This window comes from Danio rerio, chromosome 12 (genome assembly GCF_052040795.2).
Source record: "Danio rerio strain M-AB ecotype USA chromosome 12, GRCz13ab, whole genome shotgun sequence".
In the NCBI taxonomy this organism is placed as follows: Eukaryota; Metazoa; Chordata; class Actinopteri; order Cypriniformes; family Danionidae; genus Danio; species Danio rerio.
Genome location: NC_141032.1, coordinates 9,431,050 through 9,455,923, shown reverse-complemented (window position 1 = coordinate 9,455,923; position 24,874 = coordinate 9,431,050). Strand labels below are relative to the sequence as shown.

General features: G+C 35.1%; 1 protein-coding gene and 1 long non-coding RNA gene across 6 annotated transcripts in view; both read right to left on the bottom strand.

Moving 5' to 3' along the window:
- LOC147834393 (uncharacterized) overlaps window positions 1–24,874 on the bottom strand; it is a 529,770-nt gene that overhangs the window by 85,071 nt on the left and 419,825 nt on the right. The window lies entirely within an intron of this gene.
- The window catches only part of reep3b (receptor accessory protein 3b), a 56,068-nt gene that overhangs the window by 12,540 nt on the left and 18,654 nt on the right, over window positions 1–24,874 (bottom strand). The window contains 4 exon segments of one of the 3 annotated variants that reach the window (NM_200161.1): window positions 2,697–2,810; window positions 5,136–5,256; window positions 5,579–5,655; window positions 17,687–17,759. In NM_200161.1, the coding sequence (NP_956455.1) occupies window positions 2,697–2,810; window positions 5,136–5,256; window positions 5,579–5,655; window positions 17,687–17,759 (385 nt within the window). 3 annotated transcript variants of the gene reach the window in all.

Here is a 24,874-nt window from a genome sequence, read left to right as displayed (position 1 = left end):
TAATAACTTGGATTTGGAAGAGAGCTTACATGAACAAAATATCAAATCAAAATAAAAACATTCCTTGGAAAGAAACTTTTTAGCACATTAGCTCCACCCGAAAGCTTAGGCAATGGACTTGTTGCTTAGCTCCCTTAACAGGCAGTGAGTGACTCTGGAGCACGAGGTTTACCTCGTAAAAGGCATTTCAGACAAACCTCAGAGAGCGCATAACGTTTAATTATGTACAACTAAATAGAGAGAGCTTTGGTGATAAGTAAGGGAATATTTGCTTACTACAATAGTAACTACTCGCTTGAAATGCTATAGAAAATGGAAGAATATGCTAGGTTTACTTTTTTTTTTAAGATCAAATGTGAGAAATATAATTCACAGGATTGTGGGACACCATAAGCTGCAAAGGACACATCTATGCTGCCTTTAAAAATCAATCAGTAAATATCTCCCGTCCTGATCTAGGAAGTGTAGGAGAATTTGGATTTGGACATACCTTGATGATTCCCTGTCTTAAAATGGAGCCTTCAAGCTTTCAGGCGCAGCCAATGTTTTAGTATAATTCTAACTTAGTGCTCATCACAATATTTGAGTCAACGCAATTTAGAAAATGGAGAAAGGAAATCATGAGTTAAAGTATGTTAAATGATCAAGCTTTTCCACATGCTGTAGACGCTCTATGGATTTACCTGCACTGGAGAGAGCAGGGCTGCAGTATTCCGATAGGGCAGTACATGTCAGTATAAGGTAACAAAAAGATCAATCACCAAAGATAGAACTTCACAAACAAGATGAAAACCTGCCAAAAAGAGTATAAAAGGAGGTATGATGGGAAAAGAATAGTGTCCAAGAATAAAGATTGACAAGTTCTTTCAAAAGCTCAATGACTTCAATTTAGCGACATCTTTCATTGATGGCATCCTCCGGGCAGGGCAGTGCCAAATGAAAACTGGAACACTGTTGAGCATGTTCTGCTTCTGATTAGAAAATCAGGACGATTACATTTACTACTGCACTAATACTAATGGCCTTGGGTTAGTTTCACAAAGGAACGGTGACCTTTGCTTGAAAAAGAATTCATTAGTATGTCATTTATTGCTGGTACTGCAGGTTTGAGCCAACGCACTTATGCTTTTTGTTGCATAGAAGGGAGGGAAAAGGAAAGAGGCTAAGAGTGGTTAAAACGAGACAACATTTGTAAAAAATTTACTTTTAAAATGGGATGTACACTAACATTATCTTTAAGCTTTTTTTTTTTTTTTTTTTTTGTAAAATTGATAATTTAAATGTCAAATTGTGAGAAAGGACTATTTTAAATAGTAATTAAATCTTTTAATATTTTTTGTTTTTGTAATGAAACTAATTAAAGTAGTCAATTTATGAGAAGTGACAGCAATTTAATGTTTTATTTATTTTTTAGGTTAATTTTTTACTAAATTAATTATTTAAAGTGGTCAGATTGAAAAATGACAATTTTAAAACAGCAATTTAATGTACTAATTAAATCTTTTAAGTAAATATTTTTTATTAAATAATTATTTAAAATGTCAAAATGTAAGAAAAGAAAAATAAACTAAATGTATTTTTTCTTATTAAATAAATTACTTAAATTGGTCAAATTGAGAGAAATTACAATTTTAAAACAGCAATTTATTGTTTTAATAAATTTTTTAGGTTTATTTTTCATTCATTAATTTTCTTTTCGGCTTAGTCCCTTTATTAATCTCTGGTCGCCACAGCGTTATGAACCGCCACTACCTACTGTGCCACTGCGTTGCCCAGGTTTATTTTTATTAAACTAATTATTTAAAATGTTCAAATTGTGAGAAATGACAATTAATTTATTGTTTTAATACATTTTTGTATTTTTTTATGTTATTTTAAGTGATCAAGTTGTGAGAAGTAACAAAATTTTTAAAGCAGCAATATAATGTTTTATTTAATTTATATATTTTTAGCAGTCATTTCTCCTTCTCTTTGCACAGGAAACATTATTACTATTAATGAAAAACAATAATATAACAACTACCAGGTCATGAAATGTTTTTTTCTTTACAGCGTTCTGTGGTCTAATTTTAATGGTGGCAAGATATTGGCCACAATACATATCTTTTATAGATATTTCCAATCAAACTGAATAAAAGTATTAATGTAATAAATATTACCACAAAAAACATAAGATGATCTTTATCCATGAAAAAAGATATAAAATGTAAACATTTCAAATTAATAATGGCAGACCTTGGAGCAATTTTGCAAAAGATTACGGAGGACTATACCCTCTCAAAGAACATTGACATCCGCTTTTAAACAGCTGTAAAGCAGAGTAAAGCTGATAAAGCTTTTATTCCAAGGCTTAAACATGCAGTATTGAAATAACCTTTTTACACTAATGTCAAACACATTACTTTCCTGTGCTCAATATTAGCAAGACATAAAAAAGGCTGTGTTACTGACAGTGTTGGCATTAAAAAAAGAAATATAAATCTATTTGGCAATCGGTTAACAGTTTTAGACGAAGATTAAGTTATTACATCATGATGAAAGACCATGAAGAGAAATACTTTTGTTTGCTTGTTTTTTAAATAACATGACTTTCAATAACCCAGATTAAATATATCAGAGGCAAATATAAATGGACTGTTTCTAGGAGCTTTAACTTATTCCGTTTGTCCATCTTCAACTCACACACAAACACTTGCCTTGACAGCAGCAGACACAGCAGCAGTTGCAGCGATGGTCAGGCCCTGTTTGCCGAAGTTCACCATAGTCTCATAGCTGCGCTCTTTGGCTTGGACTATGTAGTCGTCAATTTCCTTCAAAAACATTAGGACAAGATTGAGAACTCAAAAAAAAAAACATCATCAAATAATAAAATATAAACCATATTTGCAAAATAAGGAAAGGTGGTACTAGACCACTGTTTTTTTCCTTTAAAAAAAAAAAAAAGAACATGGCATGCTCTCCAAAGGGGCTGATCACACCTAGCATTTTAGCCCTTGCACGTGTTGCGCTCAGGGTTCAAAAAAATTCAACTCTGAGCAGAAAACGCGTGTTACGTACCTCACGTCTTTTTCATTTTCCAATCAAATGAAAGCATTGTTTGTGTTGTCAAGACAACAACAGAGATTTTTAAAGATGGAGGAGAGTTGTGGTTGCCGTTTTGAGTTGTCCAGAACTGTCAGATTTTACAAATCTTGAATATCACAATATTATTAAATATAAAATTATATTAATATCAACAGCAACACTCACACAATACCCAGCCTAGCGGCATAAATCGCACCGTGCTTCTTTTTTTCTTGTCAACAAAAAAGGCAGTGCGGTACACCTTGCGTTTAAGAAACGTTAATGCGCATTCGATGTGATCAGCCCCTAATCAACTCCTAATCGATGATTATTAACAAAGGCTATGCATTTAATAGATCATCTCATTTCATTCGCAATTATACTGAATAATAAGGGTGTAACAGTACTAAGGATGCAACAATGAACCGATTTCACTATTAAACGTGTTTAATTAGTCACAAATGATTTAATTCGTCACGTTAATTATTTTAAGGTTTTTCAACACCGCGTTTCTGCATGGAACTAAACTGTGTGCTAGTTTAGAGTTCCAGGCGCAGCGCGAGTCAAGTTCTTGTGCACACAGGGTGCGGACGCCTTATGACGCACTCACGCTTTCTAGGCCACCTAGTTGAAAGAATGTTGTGAGTGCACCACAAGTCATGTGACGAGAGCTGACCGATGAACTTTATACTTTGTATGAAATATAAACATTTCTACTACAAGGAAGAAAACAAAATGAAAAAATAACAAACAATTTTGTAATTTAGTTGATTAAAATTGCCTTTCAGACAGAGGTTCATCAGCCTTAGACCCTTTAAAAAGAAAATACTTAGCTAACATGTAGCTTAGATTTATATTAGACAAATGCTATTCTTTATTTATTCTTATTTTTATTGTTTTATTCATTGTTATGTAGTTTAATTTTTAGTGTAAAACTATTATTTATGTTTAAATGCCAAAAAACGTATTTTCACTTATTTTTAAGTCCAAAGAGAAATTGACCATTGCTGGCTTTTAATATTATTTTGTGTTGTATTATTTGGTCACTGATCAGCAATAAATAACATTTTAAAATACGAGTTTTCATGTAATTTTGTGATTGAACTAGTAGTGTTTTGTAATTAATAAATGCATGATAATCGGGATAAAAGTGATTTTTCCTTAGACTATAATTGTACAACCAAAGTCTATAATCGTTGCATCCCTAATAAACACAATTCACAATTCTTTTTTGGGATAACTTGACGGTTTTATGTTCAATCCACTTAAATTAGTTTGTTTGTTTAGATTTATTAATCCCAAAGGGAAATTCACATCACAGAAGAGCTCACCAAACTATAAAATAAATTTCATATATAAAAAGGCAATAATAATAATAATTATAATAATAATAATAATAATAACATTAATAATAATAATAACAATAATAATAATAATAACAATAATAATAATAATAATGATGATAATAAAACATCCATACTTCACACTTTAGTTTCAAACAACTAGTAGAAACTATATTTGTAAAAACAATTAAGTTAACCTAACTTATTTGGGTTGGGACAACATGGATGACTTGTGTGGAACCCAGCATTGGTACAGAGTATGCAGTAAACAACACAATTTGCTGAAATTCTGTGAATTAAACTGCCAATCCAAAAAAAGTAATGCTAATCAAATGGATAACACTTGTCTCTCTATTGAACCAAAATGATTAATTGTACTTATACCACATTTATGTGGAAAAAGCTTGGTTATGGGTGCGACTTATGTGAAATTGCAAATCAAATAATAGTGTTTTAAATCGTTGACAGACATTTTTGGAGTATCTGTGCAGTACAGTAAATTACAAGCATACACAAACAACTTAGAAAGGGCTTCGCTGATTTTGTGAAAACCTTAATTCTGTCACAGCAAGTTGATATCTTTATGGAATTGCTCAAGGCAGATCAAAATGGCCTGAACTTGAATTGTACTGCTCAGCAGGAAAATGCGTACCATTTAACACCTACTGAAAACAAAATCTTTGAAAACAAGTGAATTAAGAGAAATACAAAAATAAAGATAAGATTCACCCTTTCTTTGGACGACAGCAAAGGATGAAGGGCTTTTCTGTAGATGACACTAGCTCCTCTTGTGTAGGGAGACAGAAGCCAGATCACAAAGGCAATCTTGATCTCGTAATAAAGGGGAAACCTTCAGATCAGAGAAGAGAGAGAGAGAGAGAGAGCGATAGAGAGAGAGAGAGAGATAGAGGACCCACGTTACAGTCGATTAATCATCTGACATAATTACACTCATTAAAGCTGTATTCCGACAAATTAATTTGCGCTACACTAAATTAAAACGGCAACTTTGTTTCATTAAATCCTGATTGCTTCCCTGCATTTCTTGGTCTGGGGAAACAAACAACAAGATCTTCAATGAAACAGCTCGCTTCTTTAGTCTAACATGAATCACTTGTAATCAGGTAACTGCAGCAGTGGTGTGGGGGAAGACTCAAATCAGGGAGACTCACCAGGCTATGGTTAGATCTGCGACTGTCTCCACTACTGTAAACAAGGCAAAGACAATCCAGTACATCATCCATCGTACCTGACAAAGACAAGAAATCATGTCGAATATTTAAGACAAACCCACAAACAGATGAATACATGAATGCCCTTACATAAAAATAACTAATGACTTCTGTGCGACTTATACCAGTAAATAAATAATCATTATAAATATTTTTAAATACATGTTACCACAAAGATAGGTTCACATATACACTTTCAACTATCAAACAGTAAATATATTTTTAGTAAGCTACCTGACAAATGTCTTGACTCCTATCCAAATTTTAGGAACAACAAATAATAACTTGGCTTCTAGTTGATCATTTGGTATTAGAAGTGGCTAATATGAAAGGCAAAGGCCTCTAGATTAGGCTTATTTTACCAAAATAAAATATGATTATGCCTTGATTTTTAATGATTTAATTAGGACAGTAAGGTTTGACCTTGCTGAGACAAGTCTTGTCACTTAACAGAAATAATGTCCAGTATAGAATAAAAAGTCATGGTGCAGTGGAAAAAGATTTAATATTGTGTATGACTCCCATGAGCTTGGGCGACTGCATCCATACATCTCTGCAATGACTCAAATCACTTATTAATAAAGTCATCTGGAATGGGAAAGAAAACGTTCCTGCAGGACTCCCAGAGTTCATCAAGATTCTTTGGATTCATCTTTAATGCCTTCTCCTTCATCCTACCCGAGACATGCTCAACAATGTTCTGGATGTAACCCCAAACCATGATTTTTCCTTCACCAAACTTGACTGATTTCTGTGAGAATCCTGGGTCTATGTGGGTTCCAGTAGGTCTTCTGCAGTATTTGTGATGATTGGGATGCAGTTCAACAGATGATTCAACAGAAAAATCCACCTTCTGCCACTTTTCCAAATGATCAACTAGAAGTCAAGTTATTATTTTCCGCTTTTACAACTGCAATCGAAAACAAGATTTTTGTCAGGTAGTGTATGTTAAAACGAAGTTCAACAACTGGGCTCCTAAAGTAAAAAAGGGTATTAAGTTTAATTATTAAGTGTTCTAGACCAGTGGTTCACAAACGTTTTTTCCTCAAGTACCACCTCAGAAAAAAATTGTCTCTCCAAGTCCCACCAAAATGAGCAGTTTTGAAATACAGTAAAGTAGTAGGCCCAGTAAAGCAGCTACAACTCTGCAAAGTAAAAAAAAAACGTGGCAGATTACCTCAGAAATATAGGCTATATGTCATTTATGGCATATTATATACATCATTTTTGTTAAATTTTGAAATGTGTGTAGCATATACATGACATATTTCATTCCTCCGCGTACCACTAGAAGGAAGCCTGCGTACCACAAGTGGTACACGTACCACAGTTTGAGAACCACTGTTCTAGACAAATCAACTATGAGCAACAAAATTTAAAAGTGATGATTTTTTTAAGGATTTAGGCATAATTTTAAAGCTTATTTTTTAAAACTAGATTTTTTTAAACAAGCCAGGATTCTGTAAATATACACTACTGGTCAAAAGTTTGGGGTCAATTTTATTTTTAATATGTTTTTTTTTTTTTGCTTTTTTAATCAAGGCGGCATTTATTAAATGTAAAAATTACTCCAGTTATTACTGCTTTTATCACTATTACCATTAATATTAAGAAGAAGAAGAAAAAGAAGAAGAAGAAGAAGAAGAAGAAGAAAAAGAAAGAAAAATTAGTATTAGAGTAATTTCTGAAAAATTATGTGACTCTGAAGACTGGAGTAATGAAGCTGAAAATGCATCATTATAATCAATAATAATTGATTAAATTAAAGGTTGAACTATTTTTAAACAGTTGTTTTATAGTACAACAAAATTTTACAATTTTACAATTTATATTGCAATAAATGCAGCTTTGGTGAGGAGGAGAAGCTTATTTTAAAAATTTAAAAATCTCTATTTTAAAACATTTTAAAAGACTCCAAACTTTTGGTCAGTAGCTAAAGTTCACATCCAATTCCATGAATCAAGGTGGACCATGAAGAATAACAAACCTTTTACAACTCAATTTTACAATTAATTTATAATTTTGACATTCTGAAAGTTATGATTCTAAACACCTAAAATAAAATAAAAAACTGATGACAATTGCTTAAATGGAACAAAAGAAAAAAAAAGAGGAAACAATGGTTTACACTAATCTTCAATGACAAACGAGGATCTATCAATAAAATGTGTCTGAGCCACATAACATTTTTTCAAAGGCTTGTGCACTAGTAAACAAGTCTAGTATGGCCCTGGGCAAGATTCTGATGTGTGCAAACTGTACCTTACGATCCCATGAGGTCACGAGAGTGCATTTGTGAATAGCAGTAAAGTGACACAATTGACCCTGGTATGTCACATGACATTCACACTACAAAGAGCATACATATGTTGACAGGTAGCCAATACACCCTTCACATGGAATAACATGAAAGTGATTGCAGTTTATAATGTAAAAACAAGAAATATTTCTGTAATAAAAGCACATTGATCCGCTTTATAAGATATGCGTAACCTCCGGGGTTAGTTTTTCGACTTATTTATGTGCTTTTGGAAGCAAAATAAAAGCCACTATCCAATTGTCCTCTGTAAAAAAATATTAAAAAAAAGTTAATTAACAGTTTCTGTATGTTGTGGTTCACAAGTGTTTTAAGTTTATTTATTAATCCCATTATGGGACTTTAATCTCTGCTTTGTTGACTTTTGATGTTGAAAAATCAACAGTTTAACAAAGTGGCTTTTATTGACATTTTAGTAGTTTAAAATGATGCACAAGAAATAAAAGATAGAGAAATACGTTTGTAAAACAACAGAAAAAGTACTGCCAGTTTATAACCAGGTTTTTGTACCATAATATACAACACCAACACAGATAATTTAACACTTTAAACTAATCTATCTGGCAGCCAGCTCTCTGCAACTTTCAATTGCACGCCCACTGAAGTCTAGTAGGGCTGCGCCTGATCAGTACCTGGCTGGGTGACCAAATGGGAAAGCTAGGTTGCTGCTGGAAGTGGTGTTACTGAGGCCAGCAGGGGTCCCAATGCCCTAGTATAGTGACAGGGACTTTATACTACTAAGCGAGCGTCGTCTTTTGGATGAGACGTTAAACCAAGGTCTTGACTCTCTGTGGTCGTTAAAAATCCCAGGATGTCCTTCGAAAAAGAGTAGGAGTTTAAACACGGCATCCTGGCCAAATTTGCAAACTGGCCTCTGTCCATCATGGCCTCCTAACCATTCCCATACCATAGTTGGCTTCATCACTGTGTGTGGTGTGCGGTCTGGCGCAATATGGCTGCCGTCGCATCATCCAGGTGGATGCTGCACACTGGTGGAGAATGAGGAGATTCCACCAATTTGTGTAAAGCGCTTAGAGTGTCCATAAAAGCATTATATAAATGTAAGGAATTACAAATTGTTATTATTATTGTATTATTAATATTATTCACTTTTTCCAACTTTTCAAGGTTAAAAGATCAAATGAAAGATCAATGTCCAATAATGCAATTGAAAAGCATAAATACACAGAAAAAAAATAAAAAACATGGAGTTAAAATAAGAAAAACTGCTAATTTAGATATTTTTCCGTAATACAAAAGAAGAAAATAATCATGTACACCAATGATTGTTTTTTATAATTGAGTAAATTATGAACAGATTTTCATTTCACTTCTATCTTAGGGAGCACTATCGAGATGTGAGAAGAAGTTCAACCAACATAACAAAACAAAAAAAATCTCGTATAATGTAGAACAGTTCACCTACAGACAAGGCCGGCAGATGCATCATACTCGCCCAAACAAAAAACACCAGGAAGCATGCAAAAGAATATTAAAACAAAACCCATGCATTTTTCTCTTCAGTACACCGAACGCATAATCTCTCCACACTGAGTGCTTCGCTAACACAAATCCAAGCGCGCCTCTTTTCCTAGGAGGAGACGGAAACACAGTCGAGTGTAACAAAAAATCATTATGGCCGTGACATTAATTTCCATCCCAGCTCTCTCTGTGTGTATGTGTGTGTGTGTGTGTGTGTGTCTCTGCAGCAGGACCTGTTTGGTATGCTCTACCTCTCCTCTGCTCTCAACCACAGCGAGCTTTCAGCCGGCTTCTTAGCATTTCAATTTCAAACACCCGTGCAGACAGTCATGTGATCCCCAGCCTTGAGCTGCAGCTCTCCGAGGTATTAGGTGATATTTTCAGCCTCGCTGAACAAAGTCAAATGAATCCATGCAGAGGCAGCATTACCAGCCTGACAGGAGGCGTCAGATTTAATTGGTGTCCTCCCAATGAACCTTCAGCGGTCTGAGAGAGATCAATGCGTTGCATCAGCCACAGTAAAGCTGCCGCTCCGTGACAAACCGTCAATCGAAATCCACCAGCGGTGATCTTTTCAGCCAGCCGGAGCGCTGACCGCATCGATATGAAAAATCTAACTACGTCTAGAAGTCAGACAATCCCATTTATTACAAGTCTGCAATTATTACCTGGCTTCAATTAGGCAAGTATGTAAGATGTAAACAGTTCTGCTTTGTTCTATCTTGCAGCGCGATTCGAGAACGGGCAGGCGCCCAAGACAAGCATGCCTTTCCTGTTCAACGCTGCATGTGGATAAGAAGTTGTATAGCCTGGATTTCCAATGAAAAACCTTTGAAGTATCCTGATTGTGAATGGACGTACTCCTTTCCTGCTCCGTGTGTGTGTACCGTGGAGTGGTTTCTTTGTTCAACATTAAAACTGAGCAGCGAGACATATGAGCTGAGCCGCTCTGTTTATCTAACAAACAGGAGTTGTAGGCATTGTACAGATTTGCTCTGGGTGGAAAAAATAAAAGCCACACTGTGGTTTCTAAGAGCATCCAGTCTATGCGAGCAAACACAGGCTTTGTCAAGCTGCCTTTAAACTTTATTTTAACTCCAACATAAACCAGCAGCTCCAGTCGACCGGGCCTATAAAAAGGCTTGCAGCACAAAGCATCGCTTGTCCGGTTCTATTTTGAAAATGATTTCTCAATTACCCGTCTGCGCTCAAAGGCGAAAGCAAAAACAGTTATGACATGTTTCCAAAAAAGCTGCTTTTGTGGTCTTCTTTTTTCCAAGGGTTTGCTATTAAAAGGCTAAGTTTACCTAAATCGACTTTCCGCTAAAACATTCAGGAACATTCAACGTTCTAGCAAAGCATATAAACATCCGTGATCTTGTGCTGCCAGCGTCTGCGCTCCTGAGCCGAGCAATCCTGCTACCACTGTTTACATAAACGTGTCCTTATACTGCGCAATTCATCTCTCCACAGATCAAATATGTCACCGGCTTAACAATAATGTTAGCCTGATGGCTGGTTTCGCAATGATTCAGACCAGCGTGTAGGTTAAATATTAGTACATCAAACATGGGACTTAATTGACAGAACTGCTTATTATTAATCTTTAACTTCACATTCAAATTGTACAAATGTGGAAATCTGATGCTGTCCTCACCTTTAAAATGTAGGCTAGAGAACTTGGAAATATGTTACACTTAGAGTAACTGAGATTCACACTAAAGCCTCCTTTCCACTGCACACGACAAACGACAAGCGACAGACCGGAAGTCATTCATTTCCAAGTTCCGATCATCTCCGTATGCGGAAAATTCTGATCCGAATTGAGCTGCGAATCCGTTGAAATATTTGAACTCCTGCAACTAGACCGTATGCGACCTGCCGACCGGATATGATGTATTCCAGTGTTGTCCAAGCAGATCCGTGCGCGCGAGATGAGAAATTAGAGTTTATTTGGTTATTTTTTGAATTTTAAAAAGTCATATATATATATATATATATATATATATATATATATATATATATATATATATATATATATATATATATATATATATATATATAAAAACTTTTCATTCATAAATGTAAGTAAGAAAGTAATAAAAATATATATTTTTAGTGTTGTCTCCACATTCCCTTCAATATTTTAGTGGTCTATGAGTTTCTAGTATTCATTCATCTAATAAATGTAATGTAAATTTAATCATGTAAATGCACAGAAAATAAAGGCTCTTGCTTTTGCCCTCGTTTATTTCGGATACCGTGAAAATCAGCTTCTCCCCCATGGTGCACGACATCACTGAAAATACTGTGCGGCTGCCACAAGGGGGCGTATTCCGACAGTCGTGTCCAAATGTCGTGTGCAGTGGAAAGGCGGCTTAAGGGCGTACTCACACTATGTTTAGTTGCCTTGAACTGTGCCAAAGCATGCTTGTCCATCCTTCCATCTCGCCTGACGGCCCGCAATCACATTACATTCGGGTCTGGGCACGCTTGCGTCATCGATGATTCGCTGTTCAGTAAGCACTCTCGCTCAGCACAGTGGATATTTCTTTAGTTATATCCTTTTAGTCGTTTGGGATGCAGTGACACAGTCAAATATTTCGCTAAACAGATCAGCCATTTTTGATGCTAATAAACAATCATTAAGTCCTCGTGGTGCAGGAATTAGGAGGTTTGCTGAAGGTGCAGCTGTCGTGCAGTGAGGGGTTTGTGTCTTTAAAAAACTACGACAGTTTGCAGACATTGAACAGTAAGAATGATTAATAAATCCATATGAAACAGGCCCTTAAAAGTCACGTCTCACTTTCGGGCTCAGTTGTTTTTTGCACTCACACACAAGCGTACCGCGCCAAAGCCCAAATGAACCACGCTCTGGCACACCTCTTCCAACCGCGCCAGGGCCGGCCAAGTTAACCGTGCCTGAGCCTGATTAAGAGCACTCACACTTCTAAAACTATCTGGGAAATGGGCCTGGGCATGGTTCGGGTAGCATAGTGCGAGTACGCCCTAAGTAACAAATTGTCCATTTTTAACAAGATTTGAGAACCATTCATACTTTTTTTGCAGATAGACTGAGATGATATAGACATTTACAAGACTACTGCATGTTAATTAGTTTATTTTATGTCATTATTTATTTTAGAATTATTTTATAATGTCTCTGTCTCCTCCTGCTTTAATTTCTAAATTTTGTCCAAAACAGTTCCATACTATGATTGTAAATGTTATTCATATATAAATTATTTTTTTGAACCTTCTACAAACATTTAACAGTAGCTATGTTTCCATCCAAAAATGCGAATGAACTTTATGCGCAAAACTGGATTATCGCAAAAAAACATGCAAATAAAGCAGCGTTTCCATCCAACAAGTCAAAGCGAACAAAATCGTCACTTCCTGATTAACTGGCGCCAAATATCAACAGTAAAAACTGAATTTGCTGCAATAGGAGAAGCTGCGTCAATCTTTTCTTCATCTAATTAATGACTTGTGCCTCAGACGGCAATCCTGAAACGCAGTGAACATGCAGTGGCGTTTGAAGGTGTCAGACGTGGAGCACAGACACGCTTTATTCTGGAGGTCATTAATATTATAATAACACTAATACTTAAACGATAAGGCATTTTAGAATTACCAAAACAACATTTCAGATGTTCTACAGTGTGCTCAATCAGCTCAGCTGGTTTGTCCATTTACACACATTTTCATCATCACTTGATTTCTTATAACAAAATCACATGACCTTTTTGAATGCGCATGTTGGAGTTTGTGCGGTAAAAGTGTTTACATTGTAGTTTTTACGCATCTTATTGAATTAAAAGTTTATCCAACTCAGTTATGCGCATATGTTTTTTATGCGCATTTTCAAAATGTATGCGCATCATGGCGATTCCATCAACCGTTTTTTTAATGCGCATATGCAAAATGCAGGTTAGGCAAGTCATTGTATAACAATGGTTTGTTCTGTAGATATCGGAAAACAAAAATATTTAAGGGGATAATTAATATTAACCTTTAAATGGTTTTAAAAAATGTAAAACTTTCATTCTAAATGAAATAAAACAAATAAGACTAAAGTCAGAAATACTGTGACAATTTCCTTGCTCTGTTAAATATAATTTGGGAATATTTTAAAATAAATAAATAAAAATCACAGTAGGTCTAATAATTGAAAATAAAAAAGCATAATTAGTAATTAAATGATTAATCCGAAATTAATAACAACACATATACATTCCTACATGTTTGTAAAAAGCTATAAAAAGTTCACAGAGCAAACTTGTCAATCACCTGTGTGTGCTCCCACCAATGAGACGACAGTTCTACACACATGACTTGCATAAAAACATTGTGGTGTGTTTTGAAACGTTGATTTGTAAAAGCGACCCAAACCAACATTGTAACAAGTAAGGTTGCTGTTTTATTGAGCAACACAAAAGATCTACACGTACAAAAATCATCTATTCGTGTATTCTTCAAGAAAACAGGAAGACGCATATTCTGACAGCTCTACAGAGAATCATAGCATATTATTCTCCAAACTTTTTAGAACATTATGAAGTCATGTCATGAATAATATAAAAGAAGCTTGTTTAGGAAAGGCAGTGCAGGTGTTGTTTATATGAGTGAAGAAGAGCAGGATGCATTTCTTAGTAGAAGTAACTCAGCTCACTGCAATGCAGCACCATACAAACAGACTCGGGTTACTAGGGTACTGAAATAGCACCTGCACAATGACTAAGGAAACCTAAAATTACCCGTTTGAAGTAGACAAAAGCATGAGTGCGAAGAAAAACAAATGTTTAAACTGGTAGTTCACCAAAAAATAAAATGCATGTAAGAATAAAACATAAATTTAGTTATAATGAAAACCTCGAAACACTACGAAGAACATTTTAAAAATCTTCATAAAGCATGAAACAACAGGAGGGCGAATAAATATTTAAAAAGGCTCAAATCTAATTCTGAGGTGTGTGTTTTGTTCCAAACATTTATAAGTTCTGTGGAACACAAAAGAAGATATTTTGAAGAATGCTGAGAAACAGTAACTACTGACTTCAATAGTAAGAAAAGCATGGAAGTTAATGGTTACAGGTTGGGCTGTAAAATAAGGTATTGATATTTATTGCACGGAACAGCATTGTCAATATCAATTACTCATAATATCGGAAAAAAAAGATTTGGTATTTAGTTTAGGTATGAAGCGCTATAGTTTTATTAAAACATGTCTACTGAGCGCGTGCCTTGGAAGCAGTTCCAATAAGCTTAGGGTGTAAGTTTGTCATTTCCAATGGAGGTGACCTGCGTGTATTTTCCAGGTAAACCTAGATGAAAACATCTGAACATCTGCTTTACACTTTGTATGGAATATACACATTTCAGTATGCAGACTAATTACCTCAGACAAGCAAAGTGCACCCAAACACTGCAGCCCTTTTTACTTTTCTCCATAAACTTGCATCGGAGCTGCAGCAACGATTTGTTAATTTGTCATCCTCTGAGAAAACACTGGCTGCCTAGTTACAAGAAACGCCAGAGGAGCGCGAGCGCAAAGTTCAATGTAAATGGTCAAGGAATCCTCGCGCACACACTTGTCACTTCAGGTCAGAATAACAACACATGCGAAAATGAGTGCCGTATAGCAGCAATGAGGAGATTGTAAATAAAAAAGGATGGAAGGATGTCGCCAGAGTGGCTTTTTGGTTGCTTTTCTTGTGCATCCCAGCCACTAGCTCCCCATCTGAAATAGTTTTTAGCATGGGGGTAATGTTAGCCATTCAACTTCACAATTTTTAATGTTGCAATATTTATATTTAAATAATGACGGCTGATTGCTTTACTTGAAAGCTCAGAGTTGATTATCATAATTTGTGCTGTTGACAGAGTTTACTGTAACATTATTATTCACACCTTGATTGTTCAGTATTTACGCTTCACCATTGCACACACTTTGCAACATTTTATTTATCAAGTTTAAGAGTTTCTTTAACACTTATGTTTATTTTATTATAAATAAAAATAAAATAAAATAAATCAGATATTTTGTTTAAAAATGTTTGTTTTTGACTATTAAAACTATTTGCCTTAGTAATGTCGATAAATTTAAATAAAGTGGTTAAATAAAAAAACTAACATTCCTAAATGTATTTTTAAAAAATATTTAATTATTATCGATATCGAATCATATGAAAAATAATATTGTGATAATTTTTTTTGCAATATCGCCCAGCCCTGGTTACAGTTTTCTATTTCTATTTTTTTTTTTATATCTTCTTGTATTCAACAGAAGAAAAAAACTCAAACAGGATTAGAACAAGTGAAGGGTGAGTAAACGATGACAGAATGTTCAGTTTTGGCTGAACCATCCTTTTAACATGTTTCTCCAATACATCCTGATCTGCAGGTTCATAACAACGCAGACTAATGGAGTGCTGACTATAAATGACACTGATTCCGGCCAAACCTGTACTAGTGTTTTAGTGTAACATCTGCATTGATCTTCTACTAAGGATCTAGCATGTGCTTTAAACAGGGCAATCCTTTAAAACAAGTAAGTGCAAAGAGAATGTGTCACCTGATGGGGTCGAACAAGCCAAAACACTCCCTCCACAACATGCCCGAACATGTCCAGAAACAATACTGTATTCACTTTTCATTTAAAGGACAGGTGTGAGTTAGAAATCTGGACTACTAACCTAAAAGTTGTAGGAAGTTGATGAATAATGATGATAATTGAGCTCTTGAGCAGGACCTCAAGTTAATTCAGAGATAATTCACCCCAAATTAAAACTTTTCTCAATTTAATTACTCCAAAAAAACGTACTTGCCTTAACTTGTTTTAAACTATTATGAGTTTTTTTCTTTTGCTAAACACAAAAGATGATACTTTGAAATATGTTGAAAACCTTTAACCATTGACCATTGCCATGGTATTAGTTTTCCTACAATGAAAGTTAATGGATACAGGTTTTCAGCTTCATTTAAAATGTCTTTTTTTTTGTTGGTATTTAAAGGTTAGGAATCACTTTTAAAACAATAAAGGTCATTGCACACTGAATCTGAAATTTACATAAGTAATTTTCACACATTAAAAAATTTATTCAACCTCGTGTTGTATCAATCATATTGACACACTGTCTTCGAAACTTTGATCCGTCATGAGAAGATTTTAATCGGGTTTGATTTTATCAGCTTAGATAAAGCGTTTTGAGAGGAGTTTTGACAATTCAGAGCTGTACACGCAAAAAGCTAAATACAGATAGTATGTTTTACTTTAGAAAATGCAGTAGGCCGATCAATTAGTTCCATTTGGCATTTGAGATTGCTTTGATTTCCTGAAATAAACATTGCATTTGGGGTTAATGCAGCGCAGATCTTTGATAATGATAAAACTCTCCCTTCTCTTTATGCAGTACTGGTTGCACAAAATAGCCTGAATAGAGAAGTGAACAAAGTGTGTAACTGACAAATTTTCAGATATGAATTTAAAAAAAAAAACGCAAATGAACACTACAGACTTCAGTGTGCAAAGACCTTAACGGTTATTTTCACACTGAATCCAAAATTTTCATTTGCAATTTTCGCACTTTAAAAAAAACATTTGACCTCACGTTGTGTGAATCGTATCGACACACTGCCTCTGAAACTTTCGATTGTCATCAAAATATTGATAAAATAAATAAATAAATAAATAAAATAAAAATAAATCTAACTGGGTTCGATGTTTTCCTCTTTTTGCATCTGAAAAAGCGATTTGAGGGGAGTTTTGACAGTTCAGAACCACCATAAAAGCGATAATCTAAATATAAAATGATTCGACACGTCAAAAGCGGCCACCATCTATTATAATGTCTGTAGGTACTGTCAGTCTCTGTTCGGATTTGTTTTGCGTACGTGAATGTGTGATGTATTACAAGCGTGAACTTATTCCGACATGTTGCACTGTTTCTGAAATGTTTTTGCGGTTTTTTGTAATGGATTAATTAATACGCTTTGGACTCAATGTGCAAGGTTTGTTTGTGACGAATTTTGTACATATGAATATAAAAAATACGCATGAGAAAAATTTGGACTTCAGTGTGCAGACCTTACGAGTAAATTTTGGGGTGAATCTCCCTTTTAATTCATGGCCTGCAGTAATTTACTGGTAGACGGTTTAGAGAATCAAATGCTTCCTAAACAAAACAAAAAAAATAATAATCATCAAAAGAAATGTACATGAGCATCAATGCAGTGTTTATACTTACGTATTCTTTGACATTTTTGGTTTTCACTGCTTTATAGGAGTAGTACGCTGGGTACAGGTTTCCGAAAACCAGCCTGTGTAAAGAAACAGAGGGCATAAATAAATAAACGAAGACAAAACAGATGTAATACTACTGATATTCTTCAAAAGCAGGTTGATTAATGGCTTCAGATCCTCCTGTCTGTGTGTCTAGCTCTATTAAAAAGAACTCTCTTCCTCTGTCTGATTGTTTACAAGGTACACAACGATTTCCTTTTCTTCCTTTCGGAAAAGAAAAAAATATGGGAAATGGGAGAGAACAAAAATGCAGGAGACACCTAATGTGAAACATGTCCTAAAACAGATTAAATCCATGTGGGCCGCAGTCCACAGAGAGCTCAGTGCGCTTTTAACAGCAGAAAACTAGCTCGTTTTAAAATGCCAAAATGGCAACAATTTGTACATAATGAAGCCAGAAATTCATGTAGATTTCCATTTTTTTTAAATCATGAAGCAAGTTACTTCCAAAAGAAGCTGGCCTTGAAATATAAACTAAAGGCTGATATACACTAATTTTTGTACATATTGTTTCTCCCATTCACTTGATGCTAGGTTCTGAAAATTAGAGCCAGTCTGCAGATTTTGGGCAAGCAGAGTTGACAGATTTCCCAGAAAAAAGTAGTTGTGTATGATGAAGACAAACTCAGTTTTTTCTGGCTTCAGACTATAACTAACTTTCATCCAGTCTTAAGATATCAAACATGTTTGAAATTAACAGAAGATTAAAAAACAACTATTTTAAAATACAGCGCTAACCCTGAGACATAGGCCGTACTGACACTAGGTACAGTTGCCTTGCTTGTCTCCCCTCCCGTCTCCCCCGACGGCCCGCACTCACACCACAATCGGGCCTGGGCACGCTTACGTCATCGCTGCTGCACTGTTCAGTGAGAAGCACTCTCTCACTCAACAGCACGGCGGAGATTGCTCTAGTTATATCGTTTCAGTCGTTTGATATGCAGTGACATGAAGTCAAATATTTCGCCAAACAGTCTTTAGGGATGTGGTGACACGCAGTCAGATTTTTCGTCGAACAGATCCTCTACTTTTGCCGCTCATAAACAATCATAAAGCCCTTGTGCTGCAGGAATGAGGAGATTCTGCAAAATATTTGAAAGCGTGTCACTGCATATCAAACGACTTAAACGATATAACTAAAGAAATCTCCACTGTGCTGATCAAGAGTGCTTACTGAACAGCGCAGCATCGATGACGTAAGCGTGCCCAGGCCCGAATGTAATGTGAGTGCGGGCCATCAGGGGAGACGGGAGGGGGGAGGGGGGCAAGCGTGTTTTGGCCCGGTTCCAGGCAACTGTACATAGTGCGAGTACGGCCTTAGTGTTTGATACAATTTCTTTCTCTGTAAATAATCGTTTAAAATTTCCAATAAATTACTAATAACAAATGTAATGTATATGTGAACAGTCTAATATACAGCCTTTCTAAGTATACACTAAAGTGTGCATAAACACTGGCGCTTGACACATACACTAGAATGATTTGTTTTTCTCCAGTGTTAGCACTTTACCTCTGCAAAACCTGTGATCAATAATAATGTTTTTGTACTGGTTTGAAGGAACAGCATGTAATTTTCACCCCAAGAGGGTGCATATTCATAAACAAAGAAATAGTTTGATGATGACTGTGTGTGGAATCATGGGAGTTGTTATCCTTGCTACATGCAACGGCACTCCTTGTCATATTATTAGGGCTGCACAATTGATCATTTCAGCATCAACATCGCAATGTGCACATCCAAAATAATATCAACACAAAGATATGCAATGTTGAGTCTGAATTATAGTTGACCAGGAACCACAGAATTATATTTAATAACCCTATTTATATGAAATGTATATGATTTATGTAAAAAAAAAAACACACACTTCTTACTTAGAAGTTTTGTCTGTTTCTAGTCCAAATATCTACATTTGATAGCAAAAACAAGATTAATTCACTTAAATAATTATGCTTGTTTTAAGGAAAAACTCTAAATTTTCACTTATTTTTTTTCGGACAGTGAAAATGAAACAATATATGATAACAATATATAAGTATCATATTTTACTTTAGATTTTTTTACCTGAATACTGTTGGACTGTATCATCAAATACAGCTATTCAAACCATCTTGTAAAACTGTATTCATATGCCAAAATGTATTGTAGAAAAACAAAGTATCGCAATATCAGATTTTTCCAATATCGTGCAGCCCTACTTATTATCATACTACTATACTTATTATCATGGTAGTATGAAGTAGAGTAAGACTGCTGAAAGCAGTCAAAGCAAAACAAGAGTAATGACGCAAACATGGCACGAAAGAAGCAGAGCTTTTATTATGCCACAGTCCATCGTTTCCAGTTAATTATATGGACAAGAAGTATTGCTGTACTAAATACATAAGGTTCTGTTGTAATGCTGCTTTGTGCAGTCTAATAAAGCACACAACTTATTAAAGCATCTTTGGGGTTTCCCTGTTTTCTTTTTAATTCCGGAACCAAAGCTTTGTCAATAGCATGACCACACAGGACACAATCCATATCACTAGTTAAAATAGCTTATTTCTGTGCATTTGAACACTCTTTAATGAAGGTACATAAGCCAGCAAAATATAAACACTAGTGGTTTTTGGATATTGGATATAAGAACTGCATACATTTTGTGCCTTTAAAATATTTGCAGATTAATTTGCTCATATAAACACACTTGTCAACAAAGGTGTGTAATATTTTTACATTTGTTATCCGTCTACATTTCTTTTCCGACTGAAACAATGGCCCAATTCAGTGTTGGACATCTTGTGGACAAACTAAATAGTGCACAAACCATCCAAAGTGCAAATGTGAGCCGTGCACATACATGTACAAGGATTTGACAAGTATTCTACTGTGAAAACTAATTTTTAATTTGGACCCACAAGTAAAACCTGCAGTTTAGGCTTCAAGCTTAATAGATTAACAGATCCATACAAAGAAACTGTCCTCATTGGCCAAACCTAATAATTTCTTGTAAACACAGGTGAAGGTAAAAATAAGTTCACAATGACCTGTTCATTTCAGGGAATGTCCTGAGTTCAGCAAATAAAGCAGAAGACGGGCCAAGTGCCAAACGTTTTTTTTTTTGGGCAGTGTGTCGCTCTCCCACGAGGCTCATTTAATATGTTCCACTCTACTGAACTCATTGAGCAACTTGAGGAAAAGACAGAAGAAGCCACTTACTCCCCTTCTATGAGCAAGACACCCATTGGCACCAAGCAATTAGTGCACATTCAAGGGTGCCAAACACAAAACCAAACCCTTTCTCATTTGGACACTCCAGATAAGATAAATAAGATCCAGAGGATACATTTTTCCATCAAATTTTTCTTTTATTTTGAATTATGTGAACAAAGAAAATTGCTATATAATAATATTAATAATAATGCCAACAACAATAACAATAATAGTGACAATAAAAAGGAAAAACTGAAGAATAAATGACAAAGACATATTAAAAAAAATTACATACATAAAAAAATTACATACATACATACACACATACATACATGCATACAGTTACACATACATACATACATCAGGGCTCGAGATTGCGACCATTTTGGTCGCATATGCGCCCAAAATTTTACCTATGCGACTTCAAAATATATTTGGGAGCATGTGTGCAAGTGCAAAAAATTGTTGTGTGCGACCAGTTTTTACTGCAAAATGTTCACCACATGCGAGGATTCGGGAGACATTCACGCAGAATGCATCTCTGCACTTGAAACATGAAACGCAGTGTTTAGGAATGGATTCAAACAGTTGTCATGTAAACTTGCTGCAGTAAACAAAGTTAAGTACATAATGCATACCCCGCCTTCTCGCTCTTCTTATTGGCCCACTGCTCTAGCACTGAAATATCACCAGTCAATCACTCAGTCAATGCCTTCTGGCTTGGGATGACAGAGAGAGCTACTACCGCGAAAAACAGTAAAGCGCTGAAGATGAGAATGAAGACTGACAGATTGTGTTTTAGAAACCATGGCATCTAAAATTTTTTTGCTTGTAAGTTTTATTAGTGTTGATTTCAAATGCAATTAATATGTTTGTATAAAACTTGTCAAGGCTTAACAATAAGAACTGCCCGGTGGCCCAGGGCCAGCTTGAGAGACACTTGGGACAGTAGACCGGATCATTACTGGCCCGATTGGGACAGTGCTGCCTTGTCACAAACATTTAATTTGTCTGTGACTATTTGTCAATTGCGTGCATTTTAAGTTTGTGCTTTTAATTTGTAAACACTACCTTCTTTGTGATGTCGTAAACACCATATTGCTTTCCAGTTGCTCTTATCTGATTGACATGATATTTTTTTTCTGTAACCTGGTAAAAACCAGTACAGCGAAGAAACGGCAACATGGCGGCAACATTAAATTATAAGGCTAAAAGAAAATTTCTGTTTCTAACAGTTGGAAGTAGACATTTACGTGTGACTAACACGACAAAATAAAAATGAAGTGATGTTTTGCACAGTTTGCTGCCAGTTTAACAAGTCAGCCACCTTTTTTAACATTTTCTGTACTGCTCTTTTTGTTTGCATAACACTTTTATTTACAATTTATTTTAAGTATTGAAATTCTAGATTCACAGACTTTATTTTTGACACACTATTTAAAATGTGGCAAAAAAATAGCTATTTACCTCCCTTTTTTTGGTGAGGCCAGTGAAAATTTTGGCAGGGCAAGTAAAAATCTGAACCACTGGCCCGATCGGACCAGTAGAAAAAATCTATAGCGTTGAACCCTGCTTGTAGTAACGGTGCTTATAAGTGCGACTAAATTTTGGCTGATGCGCCTACATTTTTAAAGTTAGGAGCAACGGTGCTACGAAGCAGAAAGGTTAATTTCGAGCCCTGTACATACATAAATACATACACACACATAAAAATCCATAAACCAAATCTGTGTTTAAGGTTAAGTAAGGGTAAAATTAAGCCAGTTAAAAATAAATACATAAATAAATAGTAATAGACAAATAGTTTAAAATACTCAAAACCGTGCTGAAAGAGGTCTACGACAATGAAGAAAAGTTATTAGAAGCCCAAACAGGGAACCTTAAACAATTACAATGAAGAGGGAAAAACATTAAAATAATAAAGAGAGGAGGAAATTTTTAATTAAATAATAATAATAATAATAATAAAAATAAAACAAACAAAAAAAATGATGGGCCTTGGAACCAAAAGTTTTTGCTTTTTGTTGTCTCCTTGATTTAAATTAGTAAACCTTTAAGTTTTTCCAAACTTTGTGCCCAAAATCTGATGGTGTCCTCTTTTGCACCATGGATTAGAACAGTGGACATTTCCAGATACATAATATCAATAAAAGTTCGAATCCAATGATGGTGATTAAGAGAATGTGGAGGCTTTCATCTTGTCACAGCTAAACTCGCTTCTGAATTTTGTTAAGCTGAAAATCAGAAAAATCGCTTAAAATGAAAATAGAGGGGGCGAGATGGACTGAATTATTTAGTATTGAAGACAAATTTTGCTTAACCATATTCCCGTATCATGTGAAAGAACGCAGCAGTTTGACCTGTATGACAGAGTGCATTAGGGATCAGGTTTAAGATTCACGCTATAAAGTTTACGTGGAGTATCAGGAGGATAAATTTGACAAAAACAGGATGAACACACAAGTCAAATTTTGACCTCAAAGTGCCTGTAGGCCAAATTCAGACAAAACTACTTCTAGCATTCATCTTGACATGCCACGCAGACTTTTCCAAGGTTTTACAGGCAGGAACTAGCCTTGATGTTTCCCAGATGAAAATGTTTTTTTCTTTCTTTGAGACCAGCGTTTCAATTTAATACAAAAACTGTGCCTTGAAAAATACCATTTTCCCTGAAGGCTGAAAGAGTCGTTGGAAGTAGCTTTGTGGTGAACGGCCTCCGATTGAAACATTCCTCGTGCGCTGGGATGATTTAGAGGTGCTGTGTCTACAGACAGACAGGCTATTGACTCAGCAGCGCAGCTAAATTTGGGGACAGCTTGTGCTCTTTCCCGCTGCCAATTATAGACGAAGTGTGACCCAGAAATTCAGCCTTCTCCATTATCAGCCTGAAAACTCAGCATTTTTACACTTACACTTGTCTTCACTATTGTTGCTTATGACTAGGCCCACCCGGAATCTGCGCACGCAGAATTCTGCAGATTTTCCGCAGATTTTTAGCCCATCATTAATTCAGTTTATTTACTTAAAAGTGTGTAAATCTATATTTATTCAGTTTTTTTTTATTAATTTCAGTATTATTATTGACTAATGTAAAAATGTTCATCTGATTTATGTACAATGCAGTTTGCACAGTAATATTTTGTCTTTTACTAGATATATTATATGACAAACTTGCTTTATTTACTAAATAAAGTGAGTCTAATTGGATTTGCATTTTAAACATTAAATAAAAGTTAAAACGAAATTATTTTTTATTTCATATAATAAGGCTTTAGTTATGATACTCCCAAAATAATTCTGCAGAAATCCGCAGATTTTTACCAAAATTCTCTGCAGAAATGGCAAAAAACGTAGCAGATTCCGTCTGGCCCTACTTTTGACGCAACACCTACAGAGCTGCCAACAACGGATGAGAAAAATCACCAACTACAAATCATCTGTACATCATAAGCAGAACAAGTTATCAGAAACGGCTGTACGATACTGGAAAAATTTAACATTGCAATATTTTTTATTTTGCGATATATATTGCGATATGAATTAGGACTGCACGATTATTCGTGATCTCGATTCAACCCGATACACCATCTTAATTCAACTTTTCTACCATTCACCCAATTATATTTTCAAGGTCCGGAGAAAAGCGTAAAGGCAGTCACACAAGACATCTTTAAATTGTTTTAAATAGGCTGCTAATAGGGCTGGGCGATTTGGGAAAAAAAAAAAAAATCTAGTTTTTTTTTTATAAAGTTTGACCGATTCACGATTCCGATTTTTTTTTTATTGTGTCACTAGTCTTCTCAAAACATTACAACAACATGACTGAAGTAACATTCTCTTTATAAGTAACTTGGAAAAACCATCTGGTTAAGAAACATTGTATGTTTAATGGTCATGTCATACAAAAATCGGTCAAGGTGTAAATAAATGTAAAAC